The sequence below is a fragment of the Carlito syrichta genome, unplaced genomic scaffold, assembly GCF_000164805.1.
Source record: "Carlito syrichta isolate Samal-C Ts95f unplaced genomic scaffold, Tarsius_syrichta-2.0.1 Scaffold304513, whole genome shotgun sequence".
In the NCBI taxonomy this organism is placed as follows: Eukaryota; Metazoa; Chordata; class Mammalia; order Primates; family Tarsiidae; genus Carlito; species Carlito syrichta.
The window spans coordinates 231,016-244,813 of NW_007248609.1; the positions used below are offsets into that span (position 1 = coordinate 231,016).

The 13,798-nt window shown below is 37.4% G+C and overlaps 1 protein-coding gene across 1 annotated transcript in view; it reads right to left on the bottom strand.

Moving 5' to 3' along the window:
- Positions 1-13,798, bottom strand: part of RP2 (RP2, ARL3 GTPase activating protein) — a 38,237-nt gene that overhangs the window by 15,040 nt on the left and 9,399 nt on the right. The window contains exons 2-3 of the mRNA XM_008060087.2: positions 9,695-10,360; positions 4,491-4,605 (exon numbers count right to left, since the gene is read on the bottom strand). Coding sequence (XP_008058278.1) covers positions 4,491-4,605; positions 9,695-10,360 — 781 coding nt within the window. The remainder of the gene's footprint in view (positions 1-4,490; positions 4,606-9,694; positions 10,361-13,798) is intronic.

The following is a 13,798-nucleotide window of genomic DNA, read 5'->3' on the forward strand; positions in this document are numbered from 1 at the left end:
TCGGAAGACTGAGGCGGAAGGATAGCTGGAGCCCAGCAGGCCCGAGGCTGCGGTGGCCGGGAGAAAAACACTGCACTCCAGTCTGGGCGACAGAGTGAGACTCCAACTCAAAAAAAAAAAAAAGCAAAAAATAAAAATGTCTAGTAGCTTCTCATCTCATTGACTACTGGAGAAGCCAAAGTCTCTACAGTAGCCTACAAAGCCCTACATTATCTGACTCTACCTCTACTACTTCTGATTTATCTACTATGTCATTGAATAAATGAATGAGTTTCTCCCTAAAACAACAGAACCCAAGTCTAACTAATTATCAGAACCATCTGGAAACTATTCAAAATGGACATTCCAAGGGTACATCTCAGAGACATCTGAATCAGTCTTTCTGGGATGGGAGTAGAAAATTTATAATTTTAAAAGCACCCTAGATGGTTCTGAAGATTGGTCTAATTTGGAAGATTCTCACGATGGAACACAATGAATTCTCTTATTAAGCAAACAGACTTATTAAATATTAAAAATAAATAATTGTTACTGCTGTGACTGAAGAGGAAGATTTAGAGACTCTGAGGTGCAAGCTATTAAAGATAAATGTGAGCCTGGCTCAGTGGCTCAGCCTGTAATCCTAGCACTTTGGGAGGCTGAGGTGAGTGGATTGCCTGAGCCTGAGGGTTCAAGACCTGCCTGGGCAACTTGGTGAGACCTCAACTCTACAATAAAATTAAAAATTAGCCGGGTGTGGTAGCGCATGCCTGTAGTTCCAGCTACTCGGAAGGCTGAGGCGGAAGGATCGCTGGAGCCCAGCAGGTTGAGGCTGCGGTGGCCGGGAGCGGCCACTGCACTCCAGTCTGGGTGACAGAGTGAGACTCCAACTGGGAAAAAAAAATATATATATATATATTTTTTTTTTTTCAAAAGAATAAGTCCACCCTTAGCTCAGAACAGTGGTTCTCAACTGGGAGCAATTTTGGCTCCCAGGGGACATCTGGCAATGTCTGGAAACACTTCTGGTTGTTTCAGCTGGGGGAAGGGGTTGTTATTGGCAACTAGTGGGTAGAGGCCAGAGATGTTGCTAAACATCTTATAAGGTACAGGACAGCCCCTCATAACAAATAAGTATAACAAATAGTTACTTGGCCTAAAATGTCAGTAGTGCCAAGGTTGAGAAACCCTGCCTTAGAATGACTGACGGCCACTTCTAGATAAGGACCCAGTCCATCTCTGACTCCTGCTAGAATATCTCTACTGACAATCTACTTACTATTCCTCAATGCATTATTAAGCAGTTTAAAAATATTCTCCAACTTTTCATTTTGAAAATTCCTACACATTATAGATAAGTTGAAAGAACAGCATAAATATGTATTTGCCCTTTCGCTTATACCCACCAAAAGTTAACATCTGTCCACATTTGCTTTATTACATGAGGCACATAATCTATCTACACACACATACTTTGTTGTTTTATTTTTTTATTTTAAAGATGTGGGGTACAATTCAGGGTTAGGTATACAAATGTTCATTATGCAGGTAACATACTTTGTTTTTGTTTTGCTGGGTTATGTGAAAGTAGCAGACATCATGACACTTCAGTATGCATCTCCCACATAACTGCAATACCATTATCATACAAAAGGATATTAATAATAATTCTATTTCATCTTCAAACTTCCCAAGATGTCCCCAAAATGCCTTTTATAGCTTTATAGATCACCCCACCCCAATCCAAGATCAATCAAGGTCCACTCATTGCATTTAGTTAGGTATTTTTAGTCTCTTTTAATCCAGAACAGTTCCCCCATCTTTTCTTCTTCCCCTTTACATTTTCTGAAGAGACCAAGCCAGGTATCTTGTAGCATGTCTTCTATTTTGGATTTATCTCATTGTTTTCTCATGATGTCATTTAACATATTTTGTTTCTTTCTTAAAAACTAGCAAACTTGGCTCAATTAGATTCAGGTTAAATACTTTTAGTAGGAACACTTTACAGGTGATGTGTATTTCTCACTGCATTACATCAGGAGAAACACAATGTCAGGTTGTCACCTAGCAGCGATGCTAAGTTTGATCACTAGTTTAACATGGAGATTACCAAATCTATGCTGCAAAGGCACACTTCCTCTTTAATTAGAATGTATAAACATCCTATTTATTTTCTTTTTTCTTGTTTTCTTTTTTGAGTCAGAGTCTCACTCCGTCACCCAGGCTGGAGTGCAGTGGCATGCTCACAGTCACTGCAGCCTTGACCTGCTGGGCTCAGGCAATCTTTCTGCCTCAACCTTCCAAGTAGCCAGAACCACAGGCATGTGCCACCACGCCTGGCTAACTTTTTGATTTACTATAGAGATGAGGTCTCACCAAGTTGCCCAGGCTGGTCTCAAACCCCTGGGCTCAGGCAATCCTCTCGCCTCTACCTCCCAAAGAGTACCTCTACCTCCCAATGTAGTGGACATCCTAAGGTGTGAGGATTAGGAATGATGTGAACATATGAGCTACCATGCCCAGCCAACATCCTATTTCTGAGCAACTTTTACCCCAATAGTTTTAGCATCCACTGATAATCTTTGTCTGAAATAATTATTACATTGGGAGTAGAAAATGGTGATTTCCAAAGTCTATCATTCCTTCTACATTTATTAGTTCACAATATTCCGTGAACAGCAGATAAGCATTCCTTTATTTCCCCTCCACACCTTTTTTGTTTATCAGTATGGATGGATGAATTTGTTATTAAATCATTACCTTTGTTATTCTTTTTAATAGTCAAATTGTCCCAAATTTGGCCCAAGGAAACTCCTTCAAGCTGGCTCCTGTGATCTTTTGATATGAACTCATCAGTCTTTGAATACTTCCTATAGGCATCTCCATTCTTAAGACTTGTTTATATGGTTGGGCACAGTGGTTCATGCCTGTTAAGTCCCAGTACTTTGGGAGGTGGAGGCGAGAGGATTGCCTGAGTCCAGGCGTTCAACACCAGCCTGGGCAACTTGGTGAGACCTCATCTCTACAATAAATCCAAAAATTAGCCAGGCATGGTGGCACACACCTGTAGTTCTGGCTACTTGGAAGGCTGAGGTGGAAGGATCGCCTGAGCCCAGTAGGTCAAGGCTGCGGTGGCTGTGAGCATGCCACTGCACTCCAGTCTGGAGAGTGAGACTCCAACTCAAAAAAATGACTTGTTTATATGATGTTTATTTGCTGAAATTCCTGCAATGTCTGCTCAATGGTTTTAGTTCTACTCTTTGAAGCAACAGAACATTTTACTTCCTCCATGTGGTTGTTCTGTTATTTAAAAGCAGATATTATATTTGGGTTGGAGTAATTCTATGATATTATTTCTCTAACATCACACAAGTGCATACATAAATCATTAATTTAGACCGCTCATATGCTCACTTCATTCCTAATCCTCACACCTTAGGATGTCCACTACACTTGTTACCTGATTCAACTTCTAAAAGCTGCTGAGAATTTAAAGATTCACTTTCAAGCTTCTAAACACTTCCATGTCAAAATGGTTGCATCAAATGGGCCAGGTCATAATTTCCCATTTATACTCTAGGGTAGATTCATGTAATGGGTTGGAGCAAGACCTTGCTTCTACTACAGTAACCACAGAAGTATATGAAATACTATATTAATACTTAACAGCTGAGTTATACCCAACATTACTTATTAAAATTATGTTAGCAATCTTCCAAGATTTTCATAATTTATTATAACTTATTTATACATAAAGAACATATAAATGCAGACGTGTCCTCTCTCTAGGGTATACCCAATCAATATTGCATATTACTATACATATTTGCTTAGGCCAGTGAAGGAAATCCTAATGAGCCTTGAGCAAACAATGTCCCCATTCTGAACAGATAAATAGTACTCTGTCCTCTAGAATCAATACACCTTCAAGTACAAATAGGCAGACAGCAATCCTTCAGGAGGGCACACAAACTCTAGTTCCTGTCTTTGCAGGCACATATATCCAGTATCTGAAATTTATTAATGGCACTTACCCATTGGAGAAAAAAATTCTAATTATAAATGGGAAGTTAATCAATCATATTAAATACATAAAATAAATATACCTCTTTATTTTTATTTCTTTTCCAGAATGGCTAAAGTATACTGAAGACAGAAAGAATCTTTATCAAGTGCTTTGCAACTCTGGGCAAGGAGTATGAAATGTTCACTCACCAAGTACAAATGTACAACAATAACAAAATAATAATTAGAAATAACAAATACATTATACATAAAATGTTATCTTCAAGTACTAAAAACATAGGATAGGAAAAAACCTAATGCCTGATTTCTAGTTAGCTATATAGGGCTCTTTGAGTGATGTGAAATTTTGACATTCCTGAACAGTAATAGGAAAAAATGTAGAACAAATGAGAAAGAGAAGGCAAGAGAAACGTTAAAAGCAAAAGTAAATCAAGTCAGCATGCAAGAAAATAACCACAAAAGTATACCACTCATCCATAAGGTACCTTTGTTTAGAAGGGGAAGGAAGTCAGGTGCCTTTTCCCGAAAAACCCTTTGTGCATCCTCAGCTTTCATGGATACTTCCTTTGTCTGAACTAGGAAAAAGCCTTTACCAACCATCTGTGAAAAATAAAATTTCATTTAGATTTCAAAATGCACTTCTGAGACTAAAACAATGTTTTTCTAGTCTAGCATTTTTCTGTATAAAATGTAACACAGCACACTGATTTTTGTTTTAGATATGACTCGAATTCAGGTTGTTTACTGCAACAAGTTCTCAAATAACACGAGATTCTTCCAGATGGGTGGTTCTGGTTGAGAGGTAGTACTGTAATCTCTATGGTTAAGATTAAGGGTCAAATTATTCCTCAAATTTAAAACATAATTAAAAATCTTCTGCCTGAAACTACCAGATGGAAGCTTTAGTTTGGTGGTACTGCAAATGTCCAATAGATAAGTAAATTTATATGATATATTCACATGATGAAATACCACAGTTCATTATATTTATCGTAGTTCATTAACTGCAACAAAGATGTTATAATAAAATGGGGGAAAGCTTATGCAATTCGTTAATTTTAAAAGGCATAATACAAATTTGTATAGTATAGCACAATAATAGTAGAACACATTTATGGAGCACTTACTATGTGGCAGGCAATTTTATGCACTTTAGATGTACAATATGTTTAGCCTTCTCATGAGGTAGGTATTATTATTAACCTCATTGTACAGATGAGACAACTAAGGCACAGAGTGATTAAGAAACTTGCCCAAGGTAATCTAACTACTAAGTAGCAGAGTTGTGACTCAACTCAGTTAATCTGATTACAGACTGAATAGATTTAAAAATTATTCCTAAAAAGGCTATTCAAGGTATAGTACAATTATGAACTGATTTTTAAAAATTATTTTTACTCTTTCTTATTTCTATACTTCTCCACAATGCATACATATTAATTTTTAAAGTAATTATGAAATTAGTTTTTAAAATGCAGTCATTCCAACCACTCAGCAAAGCTTATTGCATTTTAATAATAAAAAGTAACATATATGCTCAACACAGAACATTTGAAGAGTAAAAAACAGAAGCAAAAAAATAACAACCAAGGTACTACAACTCAAAGATGCCACTGACATAGAGTTATATTTCCTTTACCCTCCCAGGTTTATTTTCCCCCATTACAGAAATAATACATGCTCACTGTAAAATTTACAGAACAATAAAAAAAAGAAAACCCTGCTCTTAATCAACTTCCTAAGACTAAGCACAACTGTTAACATTTTAGTATATGTAACTTTCCAGACTTACCTTACAATCAGTTACATACTATTATACAAATTTTTACTTACTCGACGGTGACATTTTCTAGCTATTCTAATAGAAAATCACTTTTAATGGATAATATTATTTCATCCTTTGGCTACATTACTCCATACCATTCCATCAAATTTGATCAAACTCAAATTCTACTTCAGAACCCTCATTCAATGCTGCTTCAGAAAAAAAGAAACATACATTTTAAAATTGCAGAAAATGACATGGACATCACTGCCAGATGACTGTGAAGTTATGTAAAATATCAGAAACAATCCTACCTCTGTTTCTTATTTTCCACACTGCTCGTTATCTCTCATTTTATAGTCAGACACAAACTGACAAGATTACAATAATTAATTCAAAATACTGCTACCTAAAACAAATAATGAACTATTAAACTATATTTTAATATTTCACTGCAGATATTTAGAGACTCCTTTTCATGAAGATTCTTCTACTTTTAAAAACTTGAAAGTGGTGGTAACTACTCAAATTATTAAATACTCCCAGATTATTCAAACTACTTTTACCCTAACTTATCCTGTACATATCTGTGGTGTAAGGGCAAGTAAAGTAATCTGATTTTTAGGTAAGGAAACCAAGGCCCTGTAACTTCTCTTGACTCCCTGTAGAATGTGCTTTTTATTTTACCCAGCCTTCCTAAACTTCCTACCCTCTCAAGTTTGTTTGTTTTTTTGAGTTGGAGTCTCACTCTGTCGCCCAGACTGGAGTGCAGTGGCCGTTCCCGGCCACCACAGCCTTGACCTGCTGGGCTCCGGCGATCCTTCCGCCTCAGCCTTCCAAGTAGCCGGAATTACAGGCATGCGCTACCACGCCTGGCTGATTTTTTGATTTATTGTAGAGATGAGGTCTCGCTGCCCAGGCGGGTCTTGAACACACGGGCTCAGGCAACCCACTCACCTCATCCTCCCAAAGGCGCGGGATTACAGGCTGAGCCACCGAGCCCAGCTCCCCTCTCAAGTTTTATAGCTCAAAAAATCATTATGTTTAATTTATAAAAACAATGTGAAACAAAATTCTGTGATACTCCTAGGGTTTAACAAAACTAGAGTTAGTAAGGAATTTAAATGAATTAACTCAATACTCAAAACAGCCCTATGAGATAGGTGCCATTATTCCTCATTTGCAGATATGGAAAATGACCCACAGAGAGGGTAAGTACCTTGCAAAAGGTCACTCAGCTGATAAACACAGAGCCATTATTCAAATCTAGGCAGTCTGGCTGTGCAGACCACAGTCTTAGCCCTTAAACATGATGCTGTTACGCTGCTTCAATGATAAAGGAAAGTTGATGAATGCCGGTAGAGTAAGAATGTGACTGAAAGCATGTGGACTCAAGGACCCTCTAGCCTAGGGAGTCTTTTTTTTTTTTTTTTTTTTTTTTAGCCTCGACCTGCTGGGCTCCGGCGATCCTTCCGCCTCAGCCTTCGGAGTAGCTGGAATTAGCCTAGGGAGTCTTTGGCTAGATTCTTCCTATCTAATTCTGAAAGTGCAGAATTCAGGAATGAAAAAGAAAGAAAATGTCAAGTACATGTGAAGAGGTTATGAAAACATGCTGAAAGACAAAAGACTTACATATTATGTTAAGAGAGATTACATATTTTTTTAAAAATGAAGTTCGAGTTCCCAAGGAAATATGTATAGAGACCAGTTAATTCTGAGATGAAAAAAGTAAAACTCGAGTCTTTCTCATGTCACAACACAAAATATCTTAGGACAGCTTAGACTGGAACTGTGATTACTAACTCTAGTTTTGTTAAACCCTAGGAGTGTCACAGAATTTTGTTTCACATTGTTTTTATAAATTAAACATAATGATTTTTTGAGATACGAGTTATAAAACTTGAGAGGGGAGGAAGTTTAGGGTAAATTCCTTACAACGGTGCCTGATATACAGTAAACACTATATAAGAGTTATTATTATTACTGTGGGATTTTTATTTTATATTTCAGAGGACATCTAAAGGACATCACTCTTCCTGGTCATGCTCTTTTCAAGGACACACAGCACTGCCATTTCACATACCAGATACCAAAGGTTAAAAGGTTAGAAACATTTGATGACTCATGAAGAAAAACTGTTTTGATGGCTTTTTTCTTTAAACATGCGAAACATTGTTATGTCTGTTCCTAATTACCTACCAAAAAGGAGTTTAGCCTAATTATATCTTTTGAAAACTGTATGTAGGTTTTTAAAAAAATCATCATACAGTATAATAAATATTTACCCCTCAGATATTGAGTTAGCAAGTGATTAGATAGCCCAAAAGCCAGAAGCATGTTTTTCTATATCTTACCAGATTCATAGCATGCTTTCATCAGACTGGCATAAGCAAAAAAGAAAATATCAAAGACATACTTTGGCTTCTGTTGTTTTAAAAAATACATCTCAGATATACTTTGTAGATTTCAGATATCAGTTTCTACATTGTAGAATGTATAGCTATAGAGAAGTAGTCAATTTTAATTTTTTTCCTAAAATCATTCCTTTTGATATGTTCCAACTTTTTTTTTTATTAATCAATATTTTTTATTATGGTTTTGTGGGGTACAGTTAAGTGTTAGGTGTACAGTTACGTTTCATTCAGGCACCCTGTTGATAAGAACATGTTCCAACTTTTAAAAAATACATTCAGAGAGAGACTTGATGAGTTTTCCATTCACTTCTCCATTTCTGGGAGTTTGACTTTTATTCAAGCAGATTCCTCCCGAAGGACACCTGATTAGTAGATAATCAATACATCCTACTGCTACCTTCCTACTGGAGCATCCACCAACAATAACCTCTCTGCCTCCAATTATTTTTCAGGCAGAAGTTGCTACCAAAGAACCCTTCTCTACTCATGAGCTCACCAAGAGCCATTGCTCATAAGCCTAAACCTTTGCTAGCCTACCCCTCATCTCACTCTTCAACACCAACCTCTTCTCTATGGTAACAGGGCAAGGGAAAATAAGAAACAATGTGGAGGTTGCTCTCAATCACAACAGGGTCCAAAAATTGTATTTCTAGATTATTTTCTAACTTCTAACCAATTAGAGCTCCAAAGAAATTTCCACACTAAATAATTATAAAAGGCTATGCTTTACTAAGCAGTAATACTTTTGTGAGCTTCTCTGGAAATCATTTATTATAAAGAATGGAATCTTTTTTTTTTTTTTTTGACACAGGGTCTCGCCCTGTAAACCCAGCTGGAGTACAGTGGCACAATCATAGCTCACTGTAACCTAGAACTCCTAGGCTCAAGCAATACTCCCCCCTCCGCCTCCCAAGTAGCTAAGACTACAGGTACATGCCACCATGCCCGGCTAACTTTAAAAAAAATTTTTTTTTTATAGAGATGAGGTCTTACTATGTTGCCCAAGCTGGTCTCGAACCCTTAGCCTCAAGTGATCCTCCCACCTTAGCCTCCCAAAGTGCCAGGATTACAGCCATGAGCCACCATGCCCAGCCAAGAATGGAAACTCTTTGAGGGCAGAGAATTTTGTCTATGCATCTGCATCTCCAGCATATATAATATTTCATCATTTCTAAGTTGACATAAATTAAATACATTTCAGATAAGCAAAACTGTTGAAAACAAATGTGTATCCTATAATCAATGAAATATGGTAACAGAGTAACTTGCACATAATAGGTACTTAATAAATGCTTAATGAATTATGTTCTTAAAAAGTTTCTTTGGGAAAGAATTTTGAGGCCCAAGCAACCTGTTTACAGACAAATCTTTTGGGGGTTGGTGGGTGGGAAAGGATTGTAACTTGAGGGCTGCCTGTATTTCTAACAGCTAATTTGAAAGGAATGGAAGTTCTCCAGAGTAGTGCATTTTTATCTAGGTGTATGTCTATATCTCTTCTTTTTCTCCTTACCTCATCAATTAGTTTCCTGGCATTTGCAATCGTATAATCACCAGCAAATAAAACTACTAAGCATGATTCATCACTGCTCTTCTGTCTCTGACCACGGGATATTGGAATGATGCTTCTACTGGCTTCTGTAGAAACGCGGACAGCTTTGAGCTCTTCAGTAGTAGGTACAGGAACATAGTCTTGAACCATAGCATCTTCTGGAAGAAGGCTCCAGTTGAGCTCTCCTGACACAGGTGTAAAGTCATGAATGTTACTCCAGGTATTATTGAAAATACTTAGCCCTGCATCTTTGAACTGGAAAGCTAATTCAGGATAGTACCATTGAAAACAGCCAAACTTGATATTTGAGGAAGACTCAATAATAGGTTGAGTGGCACAACACAAAAAGACTTCCAGCTTTCTACAATCCCGTACACGAAATTGTTGGCAGGCTAATGTGCACTTGCAATCTCTGCAATTCCGAAAAAATACACTGCCTTTCACGGGTCCCAGAAAAATTATGCAGTTAGTACAGTCATCAATGGTAACTGTAGCAGAGTGATCAAAAATATAGATGTTACAGTTCTCACAGTCTTGAATGAGGAACTGTTGTCCTGCCACTTTCCCAGGTAAGCGACCTACTGTTTCGTCCTTCAGTCCACTGAACATGTAGTCTTTTGGATCCACCTGTAGGGACAAAACACAGACCTTAAGTATTATTAAAATTATTCAACAAATATCAATTAAATGCCTATGGTGCCAGGCACAGTTCTTAGTGCTAAAATATAATTTCCTAATCTCACTGACTTTGCAATGTAGTAAGAAACTGAACAGGACACATTTTTTTCTCCCAATAAATAAAAGGTATTAGAAGGAAAAAAGGGAGAGGAAACTGTTATAGATCTTTATCCAAGAACATATCCACCAAATAAAATGTGTGGGCATGTTTATTGCAGCATTGTTCACAATAGCAAGAACATGGAACCAACCGTGCTGTCCATCAAAAGAGGATTGGATAAAAAAAAATGTGGTATATATACATGATGGAATATTATGCAGTCATAAAGAAGGACAAAATCATGAACTTCGCAGCAACCTGGATGGACGTAGAGCCTATAATACTGAGTGATCTATTACAGAAACAAAGAACTGAGTACCACATGTTCTCACTCATAAGTGGATCTTGAACAATTATCATAATACTATAAGAAAGTAATTGGCAGTAGCGGGAAACTGCTGGGGAAGGGGATGGGTGGGGAGGTGGGATTGGCAGTGGTGGGAATCTGCCGGGGGAGGGGGCATACCTCATCAACAAGGGTACCTACATAATGAACATTTGTATACCTAACCCTGAACTGTACCCCACATCTTTAAGATAAAAAAATTTTTTTTAAAAAGTACGGGCATTGTGTTTCAAACATACCAACTGTAAAAACACTTTTTTTGAGACAAATGGGGAAACACACACACACACACACACACACACACACACACACACACACACACATCATATTAGGTGATATTAAGGAATTATTAATTTTCTTAAGTATGATAACAATACTGTGGTTATATCAATTAAAAATTATTAGCCTAGTGTATGGTATATCTACAGAAAAAAATATGTACCTGGCGGACCCCAGTGTCCAGACCCATTGGCAACTACAGCCCTCATTATAACATGAAACTTTATAATCTTGGTTAATATACATACCTCCCAAGAGATGGAGCCACTAGATACAGTATGTAAAAATTTGATTTACATTTAAAGTAACTTATTTAGTAAATTTTACAATAAATATTATATTTATCCAATTTTATATACGGTACTAGGAGAAGCACTTGGTCTGTAGCATGAGGCAATAAAAAAGGTACTTATTTTCCAGTCCCAATTCTGTCACCAATGAGCAACCTGATCTTTAAAAAGTCACTTTAACTTTCTGCATCTTTAGTAAATCAACCAACACTTGAACACACAATATGAGACAGACATTGTTATAAGCACTAAAATGAATATGCCGGCTATTTCTATAAAATAACTAAACATTCATCTAAACAGATAGTTTAAAAACAACCAGACCATGTAATGAAAGATATTGGGAATATTCTGGAAACACAGAACGACGCCAGGGACAGGGAGAAGGAGTGAGGTAGAAGCCTTCCTGTAAATAGTAAGAATGAATAAGCTAGAGATCACTAGGAAAAGGGGCAGGCATGAAGGAAGCCTCCTTCCTACTTTGCAGGCAAAAGTAACAGAATAAACAGAGTAAAATTCTTCATGTAGTGGAAGGAAAACCAAAAGTTTAACAAGTAATATCAGAATGATAGTAAACGAAGCTAGAGACATAGACAGGGGCTATATTATAAAGCTTGGAAGTTATCCACAGGAAATAGGGAGGCACAGAAGAATTTAAATAAGCAAAATTTACATTTCAGAAAGATTATTTTGTTAAGAATAAGCAATGTGGAACATGGATGGATCTGAAAGGCTATTGTCATCCAGAAAGGGTTGGAACTAGAGACGTAGTTAGCAGGGAAGGGTTTGACATATATTGAGGAAATAGAAACAGCAGACTGATAATTCAATGGCTGTAGGTGGTAAGGCAGAAGGACGAGTCACAGAGGAAAGGCCATGTGAGAACATAGCAAGAAGGCAGTTGTCTGTAAACCAGGAAGAGAGCCAACACTGAATCTGCTGGCACCTTGATCTTAGACTTCTCAGGCCCCAGAACAGTGAGAGAGAAACACCTGTTATTTAAGCCACCTAGTCTGTAGTATTTTGTTATGGCAGCCTGTTTTAGTCTGCTAGGTTTGCAAAAGGCAGCTTCTTGCTATGTTGTCACCAAGCTTTTCATCTGTGTAGAGATGGAGAGGGAGGGAGCACATGCAAGCTAGGTGAATCTTCTTATAAAGACACTAATCCTATCGGATCAGCACTCCACCTTTATGACCTCATTTAGTCTTAATTACCTCCTTAGAGGTCCCATCTCCAAATAAAGCCACATGTGGACTTATGGTTTCAACATATGAATTTGACAAACATTCAGTCCATAATAGCTGCCAACGCTGAAGTGTTAAATGGAATTTACTATTCTAAGTATTTTCTCTGGACACTCCAGTTTTCCTAGCTCATAGGGAGAAACTAATCATATAGCTAAAGATTCTACAGCTAAATAGTTCTGTAGCATAAAATTATTTGGATTGTCAACACAATCTTCTAGGGAGAAATTTAAGATTTATATGATGTACTTTTTCAACAATTTCTGAGAGTTTTTCAAAACAAAAGGTTGGCCAGGCACGGTGGTTCACACCTGTAATCCTAGCACTTTGGGAGGCCAAGGCAAGAGGATTGCTTGAGCCCAGGAGTTCAAGAGCAGTCTCGGTAATATAGCGAAACCTCATCTCTACAACAAACAAACAAACAAACAAAAACACCAAGAAGGCTGTCAAACATAAACAACCTGAAATTTAGACTCACAATAATTTTGTAAAAGTTACTGGTTCTCAAATAAAGTACCTAAAATCACAAACATGAAAAGATCATGCTTTAAGTTACTTTTTCACAAAAGCCATTTATGAAGTGAGTTTAGTTTAGGCTGTATTTCATACTATAATCCTTAAAATCAATCAAACTTTCAAAATCAATGAAAAATTTCAGGAATTGGAATTCATCTGATAAATTCAATATCCTAAGTTAAGCATTATTTTCCCAACAGAAAACAAGAGTGAACATCTTATTCTTTTACTGAGCAACAATGCAAATTTTTCATTAAAAGTAATGTTACAGTTAAACTTCTATAATGATGATCTGAGATAGAATAATGAAATTTATTAATTTTAATGAAAATCCAGTCTGAGTAGAAGTACAAAATGAGAAGTATAAGAAGCAGCTGGGCTCGGTGGCTTAGCCAATAATCCTGCACCTTTGGGAGGCTGAGGTGAGTGGATTGCCTGAGCCCACGGGTTTGAGACCTGCCTGGGCAGCGAGACCTCATCTCTACAATAAATCAAAAAATCAGCCGGGCGTGGTAGCGCATGCCTGGAATTCCGGCTACTTGGAAGGCTGAGGCAGAAGGATCGCCAGAGCCCAGCAAGTCGAGGCTGCAGTGGCCGGGAGCGGTCACTGCA